The sequence below is a fragment of the Hippopotamus amphibius genome, chromosome 7, assembly GCF_030028045.1.
Source record: "Hippopotamus amphibius kiboko isolate mHipAmp2 chromosome 7, mHipAmp2.hap2, whole genome shotgun sequence".
Classification (NCBI taxonomy): domain Eukaryota; kingdom Metazoa; phylum Chordata; class Mammalia; order Artiodactyla; family Hippopotamidae; genus Hippopotamus; species Hippopotamus amphibius.
The window spans coordinates 21,314,212-21,338,219 of NC_080192.1; the positions used below are offsets into that span (position 1 = coordinate 21,314,212).

The 24,008-nt window shown below is 35.3% G+C and overlaps 1 protein-coding gene across 5 annotated transcripts in view; it reads right to left on the bottom strand.

Moving 5' to 3' along the window:
• Nucleotides 1–24,008, bottom strand: part of SCYL2 (SCY1 like pseudokinase 2) — a 68,913-nt gene that overhangs the window by 12,004 nt on the left and 32,901 nt on the right. For all 5 annotated transcript variants that reach the window (XM_057741200.1, XM_057741202.1, XM_057741197.1 and 2 more), the window contains exons 4-13: nt 22,138–22,282; nt 18,461–18,610; nt 16,800–17,021; nt 16,250–16,366; nt 15,537–15,662; nt 14,438–14,614; nt 12,769–12,891; nt 8,637–8,750; nt 7,490–7,622; nt 135–253 (exon numbers count right to left, since the gene is read on the bottom strand). In XM_057741200.1, coding sequence (XP_057597183.1) covers nt 135–253; nt 7,490–7,622; nt 8,637–8,750; nt 12,769–12,891; nt 14,438–14,614; nt 15,537–15,662; nt 16,250–16,366; nt 16,800–17,021; nt 18,461–18,610; nt 22,138–22,282 — 1,426 coding nt within the window. The remainder of the gene's footprint in view (nt 1–134; nt 254–7,489; nt 7,623–8,636; nt 8,751–12,768; nt 12,892–14,437; nt 14,615–15,536; nt 15,663–16,249; nt 16,367–16,799; nt 17,022–18,460; nt 18,611–22,137; nt 22,283–24,008) is intronic.

Genomic DNA, 24,008 nt, shown 5'->3' on the forward strand with positions numbered 1-24,008 from the left:
ACAAACTTTCTTTATTCACCTCTTTGGCATATTTTTCCTTGTTTTATCAATATTTATATGTAATATATTTATATATTCAATGCCAAGGAAACAGTAAGCTGAGTAAACTGAATGAAGCATAAAACTACTCCTACCTGATTGAGATTAAGATTGTTTTCAATACTCAGGGGAATCAGATGAGGCAATACTTTTCCAGCCAGCTGCTCTTTGGTGATTCCCAGCTTCTTATGAGTAAAAGTACATTTGTAAATACCTGATAGAAAAGAGTAAGACAGATGTTATAATTCAATACCATGCACTAACAGAAATCAGAAAAACAGTGTATCTATATGAAATCTCTTGATAATCAGTATAGTTACAAATTTTTCCTTATCAATTCTTAGAAGAAAGATGTTCTTACACATGGATCGGAATGATTTCAGCTTTACTGTCAATTTAGATTTAACATACCATGACACATTTATCCTGCATTCTTTTGGTTTTAAGAACACATTTAATAATAGTATAACATTAAAAGCCTATCAGGGGGGAGAAAAAGATGGCGGCGAAGTAGAGAGACGTGGAGTGCATCCCTTTCCACAGATGCATTGGGAATGCACGGAAGGACGCAGTAATTCCCACAGAAAACCAGCTGAACACCAGCAGACGGCCTCAGACACCAGAAAGGGCTGCGGGGAGCCTGACATAGCCGACTTAATATTCGTTTAATCCAATACTTGGACATTAGTCTGAGGCTTGGACAGTCTTCTATAAACACCTCTATCACCAGGACAAGCAACCCCAAAAGTTTGGACAACCATGAGGAAACAAAGAAACACCATGCAGGCAAAGGAGCAGGAAAAAAACCCACAAGACCAAATAAATGAAGAGGAAATAGGAAAAATGCCTGAAAAAGAATTCAGAGTAATGATAGTAAAAATGATACAAAATCTCGATAACAAAATAGAGAAAGTACAAGAAACAGTTCATAAGAACTCAGAAAAACAAACAGCAATGGATAACAAAATAACTGAAATTAAAAATACTCTAGATGCTATAACCAGCAGAATGACGGAGGCAGAAGAACGAATAAGTGAGTTGGAAGATAGAATGGGGGAAATAACTGCCACAGAGCAGGAAAAAGAAAAAAGAATAAAAAGAATAGAAGACAGTCTCAGAGACCTCAGTGATAACCTTAAATGTACCAACATTCGAATTATAGGCATCCCAGAAGAAGAAGAAAACAAGAAAGGGTCTGAGAAAATATTTGAAGAGGTTATAGTGGAAAATTTCCCCAACATGGGAAAGGAAATAATTAACCAAGTCCAAGAAGCACAGAGAGTCCCATACAGAATAAACCCAAGGAGAAATACACCAAGACACATATTAATCAAACTAACCACAATTAAACACAAAGAAAAAATATTAAAAGCAGCAAGAGAAAAGCAACAAACAACATATAAGGGAAAACCCATAAGGATAACAGCTGACCTTTCTACAGAAACTCTGCAGGCCAGAAGGGAATGGCAGGATATACTGAAAGTCCTGAAAGAGAGAAACCTACAGCCAAGAATACTCTACCCAGCAAGAATCTCATTCAGATTTGAGGGAGAAATCAAAAGCTTTCCAGACAAGCAAAAGTTCAGAGAATTCAGCACCACCAAACCAGCCTTACAACAAGTGCTAAAGCAACTTCTCTAAGTAGGAAACACAAGAAAAGGAAAACACCTACAAATACAAACCCAAAACAATTAAGAAAATGGTAATTGGAACACACATGTCAATAATCACTTTAAATGTAAATGGATCAAATGCTCCAACCAAAAGACACAGACTGGCTGAATGGATACAAAAACAAGACCCTTCTATATGCTGCCTACAAGAAACCCACTTCAGACCAAGGGATACATATAGACTGAAAGTCAAGTGATGGAAAAAGATATTCCATGCAAATAGAAGTCAAAAGAAAGCTGGAGTAGCAATACTCATATCAGACAAATTAGACTTGAAAGTAAAGACTATTAAAAGAGACAAGGAAGGACACTACATAATGATCAAGGGATCCATTCAAGAAGAACATATCACAATGGTAAATATCTATGCCCCCAACATAGGAGCACCTCAATACATAAGGCAAATGCTAACAGCTATAAAAGGGGACATCGACAGGAACACAATAATAGTGGGAGACTTGAACACCCCACTTACATCAATGGACAGATCATCCAAACAAAAAATAAACAAAGACACACAAGCTTTAAATGACACATTAGACCATCTCGACTTCATTGATACTTATAGGACATTCCATCCAAAAACGACAGACTACACTTTCTTCTCAAGTGCACACGGAACATTTTCCAGGATAGATCACATCTTGGGTCACAAATCAAACCTCAGCAAATTCAAGAAAATTGAAATCATATCAAGCATCTTCTCAGACCACAATGCCATGAGACTATATATCAATTACAGGAAAAAAACTGCAAAAAATACAAACACATGGAGGCTAAACAATTCACTCTTAAACAATCAAGGAATCACTACAGAAATCAAAGAGGAAATCAAAAAATATCTAGAAACAAATGACAATGAAAACACAACAACCCAAAACCTATGGGATGTAGCAAAAGCAGTTCTAAGAGGGAAGTTTATAGCAATACAGTCCTACCTTAAGAAACAAGAAAATGATCGAATAAACAACCTAACCTTACACCTAAAACAACTAGAGAAAGAAGAACAAAGAAACCCCAAAGGGAGCAGAAGGAAAGAAATCATAAAGATCAGAGCAGAAATAAATGAAAAAGAAAGGAAAGAAACCATAAGAAAAATAAATAAAACTAAAAGTTGGTTCTTTGAGAAGATTAACAAAATTGATAAACCATTAGCCAGACTCATCAAGACAAAAAGGGAGAAGATGCAAATCAACAGAATTAGAAATGAAAAAGGAGAAGTAACAACAGACACCTCAGAAATACAAAACATCATGAGAGACTACTACAAGCAACTATATGCCAATCAATTGGATAACCTGGAAGAAATGGATACATTCTTAGAAAAATGCAATCTTCCAAGACTGAACCAGGAAGAAATAGAAACCATGAACAGACCAATCACAAGTATGGAAATTGAGGCAGTGATTAAAAATCTCCCAACACACAAAAGCCCAGGACCAGATGAGTTCACGGGCGAATTCTATCAAACATTTAGAGAAGAGCTAAGACCTATCCTTCTCAAACTCTTCCAAAATATTGCAGAAGGCGGAACATTCCCAAACTCATTCTACAAGGCCACCATCACCCTGATACCAAAACCAGGCAAAGATGTCACAAAAAAAGAAAACTACAGACCAATATCACTGATGAATATAGATGCAAAAATCCTCAACAAAATACTAGCTAACAGACTCCAACAGCACATTAAAAAAATCATACACCATGATCAAGTGGGGTTTATCCCTGGGATGCAAGGATTCTTCAATATACGCAAATCAATCAACATGATACATCATATCAACAAATTGAAGGATAAAAACCATATGATCATTTCAATAGATGCAGAAAAAGCTTTTGACAAAGTTCAACATCCATTTATGATAAAAGTGCTCCAGAAAATGGGCATAGAAGGAAATTACCTCAACATAATAAAAGCCATATATGAAAAACCAAAAGCCAACATCGTTCTCAATGGGGAAAAACTGGAAGAATTCCCTCTAAGAACAGGAACAAGACAAGGGTGTCCACTCTCACCACTATTATTCAACATAGTTTTGGAAGTTTTAGCCACAGCAATCAGAGAAGACAAAGAAATCAAAGGAATACAAATTGGAAAAGAAGAAGTAAAATTGTCACTCTTTGCAGATGACATGATATTATATACAGAAAACCCTAAAGACTCTACCAGAAAACTGCTAGCACTAATTGATGAGTTTAGTCAAGTAGCAGGATACAAAATTAATGCACAGACATCTCTCGCATTCCTATACACTAACAACGGAAGAGCAGAAAGAGAAATTAAGGAAACTCTCCCATTCACCATTGCAACCAAAAGAATAAAATACCTAGGAATAAACCTGCCTTAGGAGGCAAAAGATCTGTATGCAGAAAACTTTAAGACATTGATGAAAGAAATCAAAGACGACACAAACAGATGGAGGGACATACCATGTTCCTGGATTGGAAGAATCAACATCGTGAAAATGACTGTACTACCCAAAGCAATTTACAGATTCAATGCAATACCGATCAAATTACCAATGGCATTTTTCACAGAACTAGAGCAAGAAATCTTACGATTTGTATGGAAACGCAAAAGACCCCGAATAGCCAAAGCGATCTTGAGAACGAAAAATGGAGTTGGTGGAATCAGGCTTCCTGACTTCAAACTATACTACAAGGCCATAGTGATCAAGACAGTATGGTACTGGCACAAAAATAGAAAGGAAGATCAATGGAATAGAATAGAGAACTCAGAAGTAAGCCCAAACACATATGGGCACCTTATCTTTGACAAAGGAGGCACGAGTATACAATGGAAAAAAGACAGCCTCTTCAATAAGTGGTGCTGGGAAAATTGGACAGCAACATGTCAAAGAATGAAATTAGAACACTTCCTAACACCATACACAAAAATAAACTCCAAATGGATTAAAGACCTACATGTAAGGCCAGACACTATAAAACTCCTAGAGGAAAACATAGGCAGAACACTCTATGACATCCATCAAAGCAACATCCTTTTTGACCCAACTCCTAGAATCATGGAAATCAAATCAAGAATAAACAAATGGGACCTCATGAAACTTAAAAGCTTTTGCACAGCAAAAGAAACCATAAACAAGACTAAAAGGCAACCCTCAGAATGGGAAAAAATAATTGCCTATGAAACAACGGACAAAGGATTAACCTCCAAAATATACAAGCAGCTCATGAAGCTTAACACCAAAAAAGCAAATAACCCAATCCACAAATGGGCAGAAGACCTAAATAGACATTTCTCCAAAGAAGACATACAGATGGCCAACAAACACATGAAAAGATGCTCAACATCACTCATCATCAGAGAAATGCAAGTCAAAGCCACAATGAGGTATCACCTCACACCAATCAGAATGGCCATCATCACAAAATCTGGAAACAACAAATGTTGGAGAGGGTGTGGAGAAAAAGGAACTCTACTGCACTGTTGGTGGGACTGTAAGTTGGTACAGCCACTATGGAAAACAATTTGGAGGTTCCTTAAAAAACTACAAATAGAACTACCATATGATCCAGTCATCCCACTCCTGGGCATATACCCAAAGAAAACCATAATCCCAAAAGAAACATGTACCATAATGTTTATTGCAGCACTATTTACAATAGCCAGGACATGGAAGCAACCTAAATGCCCATCAACAAATGAATGGATACAGAAGATGTGGCATATATATACAATGGAATATTACTCAGCTATAAAAAGGGATGAGATGGAGCTATATGTAATGAGGTGGATAGAACTACAATCCGTCATACATAGTGAAGTAAGTCAGAAAGAGAAGGACAAATATTGTATGCTAACTCACATATACGGAATCTAAAAATGGTACTGATGAACTCAGTGACAAGAACAAGGATGCAGATACAGAGAATGGACTGGAGAACTCGAGGTTTGGGAGGGGGCGGGGGGTGAAGGGGAAGCTGAGACGAAGCGAGAGAGTAGCACAGACATATATATAATACCAACTGTAAAACAGTCAGTGGGAAGTTGTTGTATAACAAAGGGAGTCCAACTCAAGGATGGAAGATGCCTTAGAGGACTGGGGCAGGGAGGGTGGCGGGGACTCAAGGGGGGGGGAGTCAAGGAAGGGAGGGAATACGGGGATATGTGTATAAAAACAGATGATTGAACCTGATGTACCCCCCCAAAAAAAACAAAATTAAATTAAAAAAAAAAAAAAAGCCTATCAGAACTAGGTATAGCACTTACAGTGCAGCAGTAAGGCTACAGACTGTCTCTATTTTGAACACATCTAAATATATATTTCAGACATCTCACTCAAACTTGAGACATCTATTTAAAGTGTCTAAGTATATCTCCTACACCTTTATTCACTTCTTTAACCAATCAGATTCAACATCTCTGAACTTTAATAATTTAATTCAACTCCACACAATCCTTTCCTGTTGTCTTACCTATTTCCCAACTTGATACACCTGTTCTACAAAGTCTTCATTTGGTAAACTGAGCACATTTGTTCCTCATTCTCTGAAGGCTTTTGTGTTATAAGTGTTTTGCATAGAATCCAAAGCTTTAGAACATACCATCTCCTATTATTCTCCTGTTAATGCACACTTCACTTATATACTCAAAGAATAACTTTGAGTGCCCACTACATGCTTATTTGCAGGGCACTGTGCTCTTTACTTTCCCTTCAGTTGGTCTTACTGATTCTTAAAAAAACTCCTATAATGATATTATTTTTATCATCATTTGAGAGATAAACTTTTCAAAGTCATTCCTGGTATAGCCAGGACTAGAGTTAGGGCTCTTTCCACTATGTCAAATTCCTTCTCGAGAAGACTAATTTCTTTGAGCTCAAAAGTTTCATATTATATCACAAAAGTTCTATATCTACAGTGGTCCACAAGAGATTACTTATTGGCCATTTCTACAAATATATACTCAGGGCTTTCTATAAATCAGGCACTACAATAGGTATTAAAGATACATGACTGAAAAACATAGTTTTTCTTCAAAATTAACAGAGAACTTCAAGTTTAGTAACTTGTTAATGTTTCTGTGATTCTACACCTAGGTCTATCTCTATTAGTACAGCAGACCTCAAACATTTCCAGATTGGGCTTTAACTATTTGTAAACAATTCCAGAGTTTTTTTTTAAGAGAGTGATTTGTAATTATGCTGACAGAACAGAATGTGCTGTAAGGCTAATAACGCTTCATTGGCACATGCGTATCACTTAGCAGTGAAAAATGTTTGTTGAGAATTAAACATATCTAAATTAAAAACCAGCACTACCACTTATCAGCTGTATAATCTTGAATAACTTCACCTCTCTGAGCCTCACTTTCCTTACTGTAAAACAGAAATAACAGTACCTATATCACACTGGATTTTGCAGAGGATGAAATAAGATAATGCAGAAAAAGACTCAGCATAGTGTCTCTTACAAACCAAGTACCAAATAAACATCAGGTATTACTATTGACTGGTATCAGCATTTCAAGTAGCTCTGTTTGCCTCTCTTATTTAGTACCATTTTACAGGGAAAACTACATGCTATCATGATATTTGTGAAGCTAGGATTCCCAAACGTCTTATTCCTTTGTAAATGTCAAGTACTACTCCTTTTGCTAAAATTAACACAAAGAGAACTTATATCATAATCATTCTTCAGTTACTGAATGCTATATACATGAAAAGAGAGAAAAATGGTTTTATAGACAGAAGTTTACTTGCATAACTATAAAACAATAAAGTAGCATCAAATGACATTAAATTTTCAGCTACCTAAAATTCCCATGAGGACCGCAGGTTCCTTGGATGGAATTTGTTGTAAGAAGGGCAGAATATCATCAAGTACAAACCACTTATCCAAGTATTCCAAAATCTTTCCTAAGCACACTAATGAATTTACACGTACCTATTAAAAGAGGTAAACTGAATTAGTCAAAGTCTTTGCAATCTAGACCAAAATATTTTAAGTATGAGTATAATCTTCACACAGGTATATGTTAAAACAAGTAGGTTTAAAAGCTCTTGTACTTTATTAATACAGAAAATTCACTTCTTTATAAATTCCCCTGACTTGTTTCAGAAAGAATTTATGATTGCTTTACCAGGATACTAGGTAGCGAAAGGTAAGGAATGATTTTAATTTTATATCATTTGAAATAAAGTAATTAGGAGTTGAGAAGCTTTATTATATATTTGCTTGCTAAGAATATTTCCTTAGGGTCACTTGAATTATAAAAAGGACTAAATTTTCCCACCAAGTGATTACTTTTACTGGGCTCCCAGTGTTTTTCTCTAATTCAGGTTCAAGTCATTCTCAGACTAAATATTTTAACATGTGAAAAGCATATTTGTCCTACATAACGTCTCCTATTTCTAAACATATCTTTAATACAGCTACTAAAACCTGACATTTAGCTCTTTTATAACAATTCTAATTATATTCTCATGATTATTTTGATAAATATTTCACACCCTACTTTTTTACCTAGAATTTGTTAAGATAGAATACTTTCAGTTAGGATTGTAATATTAACAAAACTATTTTTCAAAAAAAAGTAAACTAAGGAAAGCATAAAACAATTTAGTTGGTAAAAAAAAAAAAAGCACCACATTGCTGCAAGAAAGATGGGGAAAAAATAAATTGTGACAAAACAAAAAAGGATTAAGAAAAAAATTACTCAAATTTTCTACTGAAGCACTCAAAGTTAGGGGACAAAGAGTAATGTCAGGGATGGAATACTATAAAATTATATATCAGGGAAAACTGCAGCTATTTGCACTTTCATAGTACTATGTACAGGCTACTTATAGCCATTACAAAATATATGAACAAACTATTAAAAGGTTATTAAACAATAAGAAAATTATTTAAGCCAATGAGAAGTGAAAGAAAAACAAAAATTAATATGCAATCACTTACAGCAAGGGAAGACGTTTGTAGACATGCATTTTTAATTCTTGGTATCAAAGCATTTTTCATGGATGGGTAGTCTATAAGATTTGCAAAGGTTGGAATGATGTTTAGACAGAGTTCCTATTAAGAAAATAAATCATATCAATCTTAGAGACTCTCTCACATATTAAAATACATTATGCATTTGCATGGCTAATTTGTCATAAAGTTTGAAGTAAACTTTTATGTATGTTATATCATTTGATCCTTTCAACAATTATTTGAAAGAAAAATACTTATTATCAATTTTCAATTTTACAGATGAAGAAACAGGCTCAGAAAACCTTACTCAAATTCACGCTAGATCATACAACCAGCATATATACCAAAATTCCCTGATTGCATTCCTAGTTTCTTTCCCTGATAACACAACAATTCTTCATTTATTTTTAAAAACAGGAACATCTAAAAAAAAAAAGTAAGATCTAAGTTTTGCAATCTTTCACAACAAGGGAAAATCAAGTACAAACTCATGTAAGACTATTCCTCTTAAGGAATTTCTTAGCTGTTACATATATCCATGATAAGACTATAATACAAACATTTAAAATACATTTTCAAAAATTATTTAACAATATCAAGGATAAAATGCAGTAAGACACTATTATATAATCACATTTTTTTAAAACGTGTATCTGTCTATAGGCTTAGGAAAAAAAACTGGAAGGATACATCTGGAAATGTTAACTGTGGGCATCACTGAGAGATGATTTTAATTTTCTTTATATTTTAAGCATTTCTAAATTCTGAAACTAAAGCAAATATAACTGACAGAAACAGGAAAAGTTATTTAAAACATTCTTGTTAACTTAATGTCATACCATAGTGTAAATGACTGGAACTGCGAAATCTAAGGATAACAGAGGAAAGAGGGGATGACGGAGGATTAAACGAGATAGGGGAAAAATAAAACAGGAAATGGCTTGAGAACTAACTGGCTGAAGAACCTACATCTCAGATATCTTATAAGGCAGAATGATCCTTGTAGGGAAACACAAAAGAGACTGCTGAAGAAAATGGAGGTATAAATGTGTATCAGGGTTGTTATTGACAATATTTGGTAAACTTAAAGACATTCATTTGTAGTTATGAGCAGACAGAAATGAATTAAACACTAAGAATCTGTTATCAGAATACTGGCAAGTATTTTATTTGCTTTAACTTTTTTTTAATAATGTATTTTATTTAATCCAATATATCTAGAATAGTAACACTTCCATATTATGAGATCTTTTTCCTTTTTTTTTAATTAATTAATTTATTTTTTACTTATTTATTGGCTGCGTTAAGTCTTCGTTGCTGCACACGGGCTTTCTTTAGTTGCTGTGAGTGGGGGCTACTCTTCATTGTGGTGCACAGGCTCCTCATTATAGTGGCTTCTCTTGTTGTGGAGCACGGGCCCTAGGCGCGTGGGCTTCAATAATTGTGGCACATGGGCTCAACAGTTGTGGCTCATGGGCTCTAGAGCACAGGCTCAACAGTTGTGGCACATGGGCTTAGTTGCACCGTGGCATGCGGAATCTTCCCAGAGCAGGGCTCAAACTCGTGTCCCCTGCATTGGCAGGCGGATTCTTTACCACTGAGCCACCTAGGAAGCCCTATTTGCTTTAACTTATTCCCAGGCTTCCAAAAGGCAGATAGAAAGAAGAGTTAATATTAACATCCATTCAGAAGTAAAATAATTGAGACATAATTTGAGGATAAGAAATACAAACTACATTTAAGGGACTATTTTTCACAGATGGTAAAGGAGAATGAGCAAGGATGAGCAGTCAGTGAGGTACTATGCTCCCATAAACAGAGGGGAACAGAGAAGTTCAACCTTTAATTGATATGAGAGACAGAAAGAGCAAGAGCGAGAGAGAGAGAGACTGCACAAGGGCTCTATGCCGTATAACCTGGCAGTAGGTTACAAAGAGGCAAATCTTAAATTATGTCTAAATCATTTAGCTAGAGGAGGGGAGAGCTCTCTCCATAGAAGGACACAGTAAAGAACCTAAGGAGACTGAAAAAAAGACAAAACAAACAAAAGGAAGTCCAATTAGCATATTCTCAGGAACTTCTGCCTAATATTTTCTACTGTCTCTGTAAGTGGTGGTGGGGAGGGGAGAATAACATAAATTCTACGTTTAATTTTAAAGGAAAATAATTTTAAAAACTGGTTCTCATATACATTTATATTAATGCCTCTAATGATCCTAACTTCTGTAAACCATCTTTAACTTCTCCAAATGTTTTTCTAAAGCCTCTCCAGCCTCTTAAATAGTTCCAATCAAACTTCAATTTAAAAATACCACTCCAAAAATGAATTTCAGAAGTTACTTCCTAGCCTTCTAACTTGCATAAAGCTTGAGGAAAAGATTTTTGTTTCTTGCTCCTGCTCTCTCTCCCAAAGCTTAGATAGGCTTTAACTTTATCAGCCTCTTACCAAGCAATGTTGATACTAGTTAATTGGACTGATGACTAAACACTTATATTGAATGATCTCAGAAATGCTTGTTTCTAAAACTCGGCAAAGTTGCACAAGTCAATCTGAATTACATATTAACTATTTTAATAAAATACTGGCTGATAACTTACTGGCCAAACTAACCCCCTTATGAAGAAAAAAGACCTTTCACGTCACTTGACCCTCCCTCTCCTCTCTAATCTCACTGAACATAAAACCAGGTTGGCTACACAGGGGCTGTGGGAATGTTTCAAGCTATAATTCACAATTCCTTTGGAAAGCGCTAAAAAGTAATAGTTAACTACACCTTTCCCAATCATTCCATGTCATTTGGACAAAGGCCACAAGAGATGACATTATAAGGAAAAATTTTCACATCAACTTCACAACTTCGAATAAAAGTTAGGTAAAAACTGAAATGAGTCAAAAAAAGTGACCTTATATGTGTGGTATTAGGTTCACATTTTTAAGAAAAAGCTTTGGTCAATAACGTAAAAATTAAAATTCTATGTTTTTCTTTACTAGAATCTCTACACTGGCGAAGAGACTACAAACTTTTAATTATGAAACTTTTTTGCATTAAAACATTAAGTATTTATTTTCCAAAGTGGGGGGGGAAGCTGAAACTAAATTATACTTTTAATAGCAATCCAAAAATTTTTTTCCAGGTAACCCATAGAACCAAAATTTTAGTAGCAAAATTACAGAACTAAAAGTTTGGCAAAGTATGTGATGTTTTTGTTTGTTTGTTTGTTTGTTTTATTTATTTTATTGGCTGTGTTGGGTCTTCATTGCTGCACACGGGCTTTCTCTAGTTGCGGTGAGTGGGGACTACTCTTCCTTGTGGTGCGCAGGCTCCTCATTGCTGTAGCTTCTCTTGCTGTGAAGCACAGGCTCTAGGCGCGTGGGCTTCAGTAGTTGCAGCACATGGGCTCAATAGTTGTGGCTCATGGGCTCTAGAGCACAGGCTCAATAGTTGTGGCGCACGGGCTTAGTTGCTCTGTGGCATGTGGTATCTTCCTGGGGAAAGGATCGAACCGTGTCCCCTGCATTGGCAGGCAGATTCTTACCAACTGTGCCACCTAGGAAGTCCAGTATTTGATGTTTTAACAGTACTTTTGTAATGTGAAAGCATGACTATAACTGCATTAGGGATGGTCATACTGAATTACTATCTGCTTTTCTACCTACCTGCTATACAAATTAACTTCAATGCAAAAGGAACAACATTTCTGAATAAAAGACTGAGTTACCAAACATGAAAGAAAATTATGAGTCTCCGAAGTACCTACTTAACACTTCCATAAGAAAAAGGCACATACATCTTTGTCATTTTCATTCATATGTTAATTACTTATTTAAAAAGAAGGTATATGACAATCAAAACTACAATAAATCAAACCTTCCAGAATAGTACATTTCTGATAAGTAAAAGCAACAAATCATTCTACTTTATTAATACAAGTATTTATCAATTAATTCTTCAAATTAGGGCTGGATACACTTTAGAAGTACATTGTGCAATTCAACGGGTTAATATACACTATTGCACTTTATATAAAAAATTATGACAAATTTAAAATGTACTTTACTTCTTTCTTTTGCTTTAAGAATTAAAATCATCATTAAAGGAAAAATTGAATATTATACCTGGATCTGAATGGAAGGAGCCTCTAGGGCTCTGTAAACCATCGGCAGGACACTGTTCTTTATCTCATCAGGAGGAGTTTTGGTTAGCAGCAAATCCATTTTTTGGAGGAATATTAACAAAATCTGTGTAGAAAAGGGGAACAATGTAGTAAAGTCTAGAGTCTTTGACACTTTACATATACCAAAATTTAAAGTAGCTTCAAAAGAATAAGTTATATATTTTGACACTCACCATGTTGCTAGCCTGAAGGCATGTAAGACAAAAACATATAAATCAAGTCTCTTACATTTCTAGAAGTATAATATTTAACATCTGCTCTTAGTTTAAACATTTCAATAAAGACTAATTTCCTAATTCTCACATATCTTCTGTAATACATCACTCATCTACAAGTACCAACTATCTGGAAAGCTACTGGGTATAAAAATAAAAGCCTGAGGGCAGCAAAGTCAGATGTCCCAAAGAAGTAAATTCCGTCACTCGGCTTCTATGAAGTTCAAGAGAAGAAAAGGTACGGAAGTGAAAAGGACTGTCAGGAAAAATTCTAGAAAGAAACAATTTTCAATTGTCCCTGATCATTTGTTTGCCACCACATACCTAAGTTACAAGGAACAAACTATCCCTCTATTCATGCAAAATACTTAGTTTTGTCAAGGCTCTGTTAAAATTTTTCAGACAGGATTTTTAGCTAGACTACCAAGGGAAAAAAATACAGAGAATGAAGGCAAATGAGAGCTCGGATGACAGGTTCCTTAGCATCCTATCTGATGCACAGTTTAGTGAACATACGACTCCGCCTACAGTTCCCTCACCTGCCCTATTCCTAGGCAGAGGAACTGTTGCCTTACTACCCCAGACTTCCTTCTGTTCCCCTCCTTTCAAGGGAAGGGCCACAAACAGCCTGTCATAAAACCATTAAATCAGCTAATCAACAGTTTACCAGTAAGCCATTGCCATGTAGTAGCAGAAAGTTAATAGTATTTACCATGTGCTGGAAAATTTCATCAACACATTTCAGAAATGAGCAAAATCGAAGCTTTAAGAGAGCAATGACTTGTCCAAAGAGATGAAGGCAGCCAGATTCTAACCCAAGTATGTGACCCTACTGCTCTCTTAAATCCAAGTCCACCCTGAATCTGGCAAATAAATATTTTAATAGAGTCTGTATCAAAGACTAATTAAATTTTCCCTTAACAATACACACACACATATTATTTCCGTGGTACTGGAAGCATTTTCCCTCTTCTGGTGAAAACATTAGCAACAAAATAAATAGAAACAACAGGCATAAAGCATTTACAAATTAAAGACTCTTAATAACAAAACAAAAAAACAAATACTTAAAAGTGCACGGGAAAAAAAGTATTTATTTTCCTAAGCCTGTAACTTCCAATAAGGCCAATGGGAACAATATAGCACATGCAAAATCTCATTAGAGTTTGTTTTCTGAGACAATAACTTGTGGAAAGCTATAGACATTTACTTGCAAAGTTCAATTATAATTTTAGGAATGGTTCACTTGAATGGAATTGGAAAAGAAAATCTCTCATACTTACCTCAACTTTTAAAAAGTCAAATATCCATTCCTTTTGTTTTCAATGACAGTCATCATTGACTGAGACCATTGAATAACAGCAGATAAACAGGAAAAATTATCTACATACATACCTGGATTGGCTCCTGCTGTTTAAAGACAGGGCCAAGTTCAGGTAGAATTAACTTGACGTATTCTTCTTTGGTACATTCTTCAGCAATGAGTAGAACATTGGGCAAAACAAAAGGTACCATGTCAGGGTTTACAAATTCTGAAGTCAAACAAGGCAAAATTCTTTGCACAATGACACGCTGAAAGGCAAAAATGTTTTCATAAAACTAATCTTTATATCAGGTCTTTAATATTAACACTGAAGTTATGAGTCTAAAATCACTAATCCCTTTGGGTAAGGTGACTATATAATTTATAACTGAAACTGGGACACTTCTGAGAGTAAAATAGGGTGCTGTTGCTAATTATGCCAGGACAAGAGATATAACTTGGGAACATCACAGCCAAAGGGGGACATACGGTCACCCTTCCTTCAGGAAATATTCCCTAAGTAGTCTTCACTAATGCAGTTCTTCTCTTAATTTCTTCATTACTCATGATTCATACCACGCATTGTTAATTGCTGTTTCATGCATGTTAACCCTATCTACACTTACTGTAAGAGCCTTGAAAGCAAGGACAATATTTTGTTTCCCATTTATTCTCCACAGCATCTAAGTAAAGGGCTAGACAAACAGTACATAACCAATAAATATCTGACATCTGATAGATTAAACACTGGAGATATTTCTGCAAAGGAATTTCCAGCGAGTGGCTTCTTTAGCATTCACTAATATTTCTAGACCATATTACCCTCATGATTTAATAAGCCAGAAAGGAGAGTAAAGGAATTGGAGAGACTAGCATCAATACAGAAGTATAACTGCTAGTGAGGCAGTGATTTCCACAATGAGAGTTTACGGACTTCTCATGTTTAATGTCCAAGCAATGCCTTTGTATAGGTAGTATCCTTCTAATTTTTTTAATCTTATTTAATTATTTTTGGACCACACAAAAAAGGTCCACTAAACTTTTGTGACTCCAGTCTGTAGCCTTTTATAGTCATTTATGTACCCCTGGCAAAAGTTACATTTTTTTCTGGAAAGGGTTATTTTAGTAAGTCAAAAGTAAATTTTAAATTCTAAACTCCTGACTACAATAACAAACTGATCAACAACAAACCTTGGGCAGTTTTGGCAGAACCTTTGGCAGTCCTTTGAAGAACTGTGATTTCTGAAGGTTATCTCTTTGGAATAAGGTATCAAAATACTGCAGTGTTACTGCACCAACATCATCAAAGAAGGGAATCTAAAAACAGAGAATTATTTTGATAAGTACTAAAGTACTTCTCATATTTGAAACTGACACAGTATGGTAAAAAAATATTCAGAAACGTTTAGCAAAATGCTAAAGACCACTTAACAGAAATTCTAATTATAAAAATCAGAATAAGAAAGTAATAAATTATTTTTCTTTCCAATGTCAATATTTCAGAATCAGTACCTGAGTTAACTGCAGAGTAACGTTTTCTTTACATAACTAGTAAAATATTGAAAGATTAAGTAAAATATCTTGAGGGCATAAATAGTACCATCTATTAAAATCCATGCTTATATGACTGAATTAGAGAGTTATGAATTCTTGGGGTGTTGAGAACCTCTAGATGCCTAACGGTGGCTATTAGATCTCTTTATTCAAAATCTTAACTTTATATCTAAGCACTTATCTGCATAACTTACTTAACTCTTTAAGATTAAAAGAAGCTGAATATTTAATACATTCAAGAATATAGATGTTATCTGGGGACTATATCTGATTAAATCCTCAGATGCATTTAATCAACTTTAACTTGTTTTTTGTCCCTCCATCTAAGGCAGGAATTCATATGTACTCACCTTTGTCATTTGATCTGCATCTGGTCTTACAGCTGGAGTTACGTTTAACAGCAGTTTTACATGTTCACGGACTTCCTCAGGTATATTTGTAAGTGAACTAGATCCTAAACGACTCAACTATTCAAAAGAGTAATAATGTTAAATATGAATATAAAATATTCAAAAGATACATTTATATTGTCAATAGTCCATTTAAGAAACCTTTTTGAAATCTACTAAAAAATATATTTTTAGGTTGAACAAATTGCTAATTCTACTGTTGCAAGATAATTAAAACACATCTTTAATATCTGAAATTGTCTATATTCCTAAAACAAAATGCCCGATATTTTAGGCCATATTTCAATTTTCACTCTAGTAAATAAATTTCACGATTAAAGTTGTAGTAACAAATATTAATCTTAAGAATTACTTTTGTTAAGTTGATTTTATGAAAACTTAAAACATGAGACACTCATCTCAGTTTAGAGAATTTTCTGAACATACTTTGGGAAAAAACCAAAGAAACACAATACATTTTTAATGCAAGCAAATATTTAAAGGGAAATACCTGATCCAACTGTCTACTGAAACTCTTGTAAATATCTTGCTTGTTAACTTCAAATATAGGTTTCCCTTTATTAAATACAGCATACATGACAGTTCCTAAAGAGTACATATCACTGGCTGTTTCACAGCTCACAGAAAGTATGTACTCAGGAGCCAAATATTCAGGATTTGGAAGACACAATGATGGTAAATTTGGGTCCCATTCTTTACACGGAAACTTAGGCTATAAAAAGACAGAAAAAGGATTACATAGATTAAATATTTCAAACTAAAGCAAACCACTGTCAAGTAGTAACAATTTCGTTTTAAATTCATACTCACTCATGCAAGTAAAAATGTTACCACCACTTTTAAAATTTTCCCAGATCCCCAAAGTAGAAAGCACATGAGGGACTTCCCTGGTGGTCCAGTGGTTAAGAATCCGCCTTTCAGTGCAGGAGACAAGTGTTCAATCCATGGCCAGGGAACAAAGATCCCATATGCCATGGAGTAACTAAGCCCACATGCCCTGAAACCAAGAGACCACTCCCTGCAAAGAAAGACCCCACGTGCGCAACGGAGATCCCGCGTGCTGGAATGAAGACCCGACGCAGCCAAATAAATAAATAAGTAAATAAATAAATAATTTTTTAAAGTGCATGAAACTAGTTAAGAGATAAGAATAAGAACTCTCATAACTTTGAGATTTTTGGCACTCTCTCCCAGAAGACAAATTATCACTATACTGTACAATGCATTATGAATATGGAAAGGTCCGGGCTATGTTTTCTGATACACAGGCTTCAAACTTATGAGCTCAAATAGGTTATTATTTGAAATCTTTCACTAACTAGCTGTGTGATTTAGCTAAAAGGTTCAAAAGGCTGTTGTGAGGTACGTAAATGTATGGAAAACAGACCTAGTACAGTGCCTTACCCATAGTATATACTCAACCAATACTAATTCTTTCTGCTTCCCTTAAAAATGTTTACTTAAATTAGAAACATATTTTAGGTCAAATCATGGTTCTTTTAACAACTACCCTGTAAACACTTGAAATACTGCAGTGTTTTCCTAAGTATTAACAGGCAGGTTTCACAATCACTAAGTAACAGGTGCTTTTTAACTAGAAAAGACTGGGTTCAAATCCTAGCTCTATCACTTACCAGGTTGAGGCAGGTTATTTCATTCTATGGGCCTTACTCATCTGCATTGTTTTTATACCTCACTGAGTTGTTGTGAGGGTAACAAGTAAATACACAAAAAGTGTTTAGAAAAGTGCTTCAATAAATGTTAGCCATTATTATCACTATCGTTATCATGCCCCCTAAAGAAGATTCTGTAGTCCAGTAAGTTGGGGAAACACTGCTAAAGATTCACAACGTTTGTTCGTGCATCTGACATTCTAAGGGGAAAAAAATCTACTTAACCCAATAATGCTCAAATTTGCTTAACTCTAGCACTTTCTTCTCAAGTAACATTACTGCGGAATTAATGAGCTAAATAATCGTAGGTACAATGAACACTAGAAATTTTCTATAAAGTTATACATTTAAACATATGATTGTACAACACAGCCTATTTCTACATATTTATCAGGCTTATAAATCCTCTAATCTATTGCAGATGCAATCACAAATTTCCAGAGCTTTAAAACAACTGGAAGAATAAAACCTTCATTACCTCTTGTTCAGAAGGATTGGTCGATGATACACAAAAATCAAAGCCCATTATTTTCCAGGCTCCACTTTTATTCAAAATTATATTTTCAGGTGTAACATTTCCATGAACCATTTTCACACTGCTATGCAAAAATGACAATCCTTCAGAAACCTGTAAATGGAATTTTTACATTAAATAAAACTTTCAACTACAATAATAAATGTCTCAAAATAATCAAATTTGCTGCTTCTCCCAATAAAAATTGTTTACATGTCAGGTAACAAATTTCATAAATGCGAAAGTGTAGATGTTTTCAGTTGCCAGAGCATTCTAAGCATTAGCAACAAAAACTCAATTATAAAAAGAGTAGAGGACTTCCTAGGTGGCGCAGTGGTAAAGAATCCGCCTGCCAATGCAGGAGACACGGGTTTGAGCCCTATTCTGGGAAGATTCCAGATGCCACGGAGCAACTAAGCCTGTGCGCCACAACTATTGAGCCCATGTGCCACAACTATTGAAGCCCACGTGCCTAGAGCCCGTGCTTCACAACAAGAGAAGCCATGGCAATGAGGAGCCTGCGCACCACAATGAAGAGTAGGCCCTGCTCGTAGCAACTAGAGAAAGCTCGTGTGCAGCAACGAAGACCCAACACAGCCAATAAATAAATAGAATAAATTTAAAAAATAAAAAATAGAGTACAACTATTTATTAAGTTCCTTTCTATATGCACATAAGCAAAAGTAAAGACAGTAATAAAAGCACTTTGCTACCCAAATTTATTCAATTCCTGAGTTTGAAAAGTGAGAGAATCTTTTTCTGAGTTAACAGTAAATATCAAGAAATACCTTTGTCAATTTGATTCTAATTCTTAATATTTTTATATACTTACACTTCATATTGAAATTAAGTTTTTCTGAATAGTATTGTGCTCAGTTTTCAAACATTAACTGGTGTTCATTCATTCTCACATTGGATTAATATTTGGTAATTTTGTATTTGTACCTGAGATTACCATGGAATTTGTTAACAAAAAGTGAAGACTGGATTTGAAAGGGCAACCATACCAAATTTTGCAAAGATGTGGAAGAAAAAAAAAAAAAAAACCTTTTGTGCACTGCATCAAAGGATAAAATTCATAGTGAAAAGGCAACAAATGAGAGCAAATATTTGCAAATCATATATCTGAAAAGAGGATAATATCTAGAATATATAAAGAACTCCTACAACTCAACAACAACAAGAACCAAAACTGATTCAAAAATGGGCAAAAGTGGGGAAAGAGGGGTGGGATGAATTGGGAGATTGGGATTGCCATATATACATTACTAATAAGAAAAAAATCACATTGCACACTTTGGATATGTGCAGTTTATTGTATGTCAATTGTATGTCAATAAAAGTTCTTAAAGATAAATAAATAAATATGGGCAAAGGACTTGAATAGATATTTCTCAAAAAAAGATATACAGATGTCCAATAAGCACATGAAAAGATGCTCAAATTCACTAACCATTAAGGAAATGCAAATTAAAACTATAATGAGATACCACCTCACCCCCATTAGGATGGCTACTATCAAAAACCAAAAAAATAACAAATGTTGGTGAAGATGAGAGGAAATCAGAACCCTTAAGCGCTCTTGGTAGGAATGTAAAATGATGCAGCTGCTATGCAACAGTATGCCGGTTCCTCAAAAACTTAAAAATAGAATTACCATAGGATCCAGCAATTCCACTTCTGGGTATATCCCGAAAAGAACTGAAAGCAGGGTCTTGAAGAAATATCTGTACACCCATGTTCATAGCAGTATTACAATAACCAAGAGGTGGAAGCAACACAAGTGTCCATCAACGAATGAATGAATAAACGTAATGTGGTTAAATACAAACAATGGAATATTATTCAGTCTTAAATAGGACAGAAATTCTGACACACGCTACAACATGGATGAAGCTAGAAGACATTATGCTAAATGAAACAAACCAGTCACAAAAAGAAAAATACTGTATGATTCTGCTTATATGAGTAGTCAAATTAATAGAGACAGAAAGTAGAATGGTAGGTGCCAGGGGCTGGGAGATATGAGAGGTGGGGTGTGGGGCATTATTGTTTAATGGGTACAGCTGAAATTTTGCAAGGTGAAAAGAGTTCTGGAGATGGATGGAAGTGATGGTTGTAACACAATGTGAATGTGCTTAAACTGTACACTTAATGGGTAAGATGGCAAATTTTATGTTATGTGTATTCTACCACAACTAGAAAATATATACAGTGTTAAGAGAATAAAATAAGCCACAGACTGAGAGAGAATATTTATGTCGTATATCTGACAAAGGACTTGTGTCCACAATATACAAGATATTCACATGGCAAAGAAGCATATAAAAAGGTGTTTGACATCATTATTCATCAAGGAAACACAAATTAAAATTCCAGTGAGATACCACTGCACACCTATTAGAATAGCTACAATTGAGGGAATTCCATGGTGGTCCAGTGGTTAGGACTCTGCTTTCACTGCCAGGGCCCAGCTACAACCTCTGGGCAGGAAACCAAGATCCCGCAAAAAAAAAAAAAAAAAAAGAAAAAAAAAAAAAAAAGGCTACAATTGAAAGGGCCAACCATACCAAGTTTTGCAAAGATGTGAAAAAAATGTAACTTTAATACACTGCAATGGGAATGTAAAATGGTACTACCATTTGGAAAACAGCTTTTCAGTTTCTTAAAAAATGGAATATATATACACCATTTGATCAGCCATTCCACTCCTAGGTAATTAACCAAGAGAAATGAAAGCATATGTCTATACAAAAACTTGTACATGAATGTTCAAAGTAGCTTTTTTTGCAATAGCCCAAAATTGAAAACAACGCAAATGATCATCAACAGGTGAATGGATAAGCAAACTATGGTACAGCCATACAATGGACCACTATTTAGCAATAAAAGAAGTACTGATATGCAGAACTATATGAATGAATATCCAAATGATTAGACTGATTGAAAGAAGCCAGGCCAAAAAAAGAGTACATACTGTATGATTTCATTTATAAAATTCTGGAAAATACAAACTGATTCATAGTGACAGAAAGCAGGTCAGTGGCTTCCTGGGATGAGAGACAGAAGGTAAGGAGCAGGAGGATTGCAGTGGGTAAAGGAAACTTTGGAGGGTCATAGATACATATGTCATTTTGATTGCAGTAATGGTTCCACCTATAAACTTAAAAAACTGTCTATTTTTAAACATGTCTATTGTATGCCAATTAATCATACCTGTCAAGCTATTAAAAATAATGAATAAAATGATCTGTCCCCAAAAAACAAAGAATCTACTGTATAAATGTACTCTATAAAGCTGAAGATATTTTGGTAAGCAGGGGAAGGAAAATCAGAAAAAGTGGAATGGACTTATGAGATGCATTCTCAAAGTTTAAAATTCAAAAAATAAAAAAGGAACCACCACATCCACCAATCAACAAGTGCGCTTCTCCAAAGGTTACTAATGTTAATGTTTCATATATTAAAAATATAATTTACGTCTAATAACTGCAGAAAAATTCTAGAACATAGAAATAATTTTTAAATTACTGAAAAGATCTAAAAGTTTAAATAAAACAGTTTATATGGCTAAATTTGAAATGGCTAGAAACAATTATAAAGGAAAATATTCCATCCACATGATGAATAAAAATACATACCTGAAGCAAACCATATTTGGTTTCTACATCATAAAGTTTATAATCCTTAATGTCTGGGGACACAGGGGAAGGTAGATTTTCCCAGTTACCCAGAACATTGGCTAAACTGGCAAAAACTGGTTCCGTACAAAATGCCAAGCAATCCCTGTTTGAAAAAAGAAAAACATTAGCAGTCCTATTTAACTATCAACAAGAAGGTGAACAATTTTAGATTTATTTTCGGCATTAATATAGTACACTTAGACCAACAAAGCAAAGTCAGGAAGCTTTGTATATGAATTACACTGGATAAATCATTCAGTCTTAACAGCTGTTATACATTTTTTAAGTTTAAAAATTCAGGAAAAAATATAAATAAATAAAAAGTCAGGAAATAAAACATTATTTCAACTGTGCTTTTTGAATGATTGATATTCTTTATGGAAAACCAATGAATTAACTTAAAATATTACTACATTATACCTATGATATTCCCCTTATTTCTAAGGCTGTAATTTTTAGATTTCCCACAGACGCCTCTGGAGCAAGGGGAGTCAGGAAGAGGGACAGGGCACAGCTCCCACAGGCCAGTCACTTTTTTTTTTCTTCCCACTGTTAAGAGCAAACACTTGGGTGAGGAAAGTTCCTGAATTATGTTACTTGGGACCTTTGTGAGCTGTTGAAACCCTGGGAGGACACATCATTCTGTTTCTCTTGGACTGTCTTTTGCACCCGGACAATGTGAAAACCCTTTTGTTCTTGCTTTGGGCAACATGGCATCCTGTGGTGTCTCCTCCGGTACTCTGCAAGCCCTGCTGTCCACCTGTCCTCCATAGCACGTTGCCAGGACAGGCATGCTGTGTGTGTGCTCAGTGCTGGGGGTTGGAGGCATCCTGTTTCTGGATGGGTGAGTGGGAGCAACCATGGAGCCTGTGTGCAGAGGATCAGCAGGGCTGCCCCAGGTTGCCGAGGGGCAGGACGTGCTGGGAGATGTAACATCCTGGCCAGAGCACAGCCGCATGGACACACCTAGAGCTCGGGGAGCTCCATGGCAGAAGGTCCATGTGGAAGATCTCAGGGCCGGGCAAGCCAGGTCCAGATGCCACCGGGAGTGACCAACTAGCCTGATGACTACCTCAATCTCAGAGCAGCTTTGCTTTTATATATTTTATGTATCATTTTTAAAGGTATTGCAAATTTCAAATTTTTTAAATGATTTTTTTTGACACGCTTGAAGGATCTTAGTTTGATCTGAACAGGGATCAAATCCATGCCCCCAGCATTAGAAGCTCAGAGTCCTAACCACTGGACCGCCAGGGAATTCCCTACTGTTCTTTGATTATAAGAATGTTTAGAAATTCAGAAAATGTTAGATATTAACACTCAATAAGCCTTGTAGAGTAATGATCAAGCTCTGAAGACAAATATCCAACTTCAAGTCCCAGCATCCCTATTCCTTGTTGGTGACTTTGGACACTTTTGACTCTGAGCCTTGCTTTGCCCATCTGTAGAATGGTGACAAAAGACCACCTTCAAGGGTTACTGTGAAGATCAAATGCATATAAAATACATACCATGTTGACTAAAATATAAGCTCAATAAATGCTTACAATTGCTATTGTAATTACCAAGTGTCTGAGACTCAAGTCCTAACATTTTATGGCTTTGGGCTTAGGCTCTGGCAGTGAAGAACTACAAGGCAGTAGAGTAACAAAGCTATACCAAGCCTCTGCACCTGGACAGTAACTGTTGAACGGCAAATATGCCTTTTGCTGTTCCATCTGTCAATAATACCTGAGTAACTTTTCTTTCACCTTGAACCCACTTTTCAAATGAAAGCATATGCAAAAGCTCAATATGTATGAGATAGAGACAGAGCTGCTTAAGCTGAA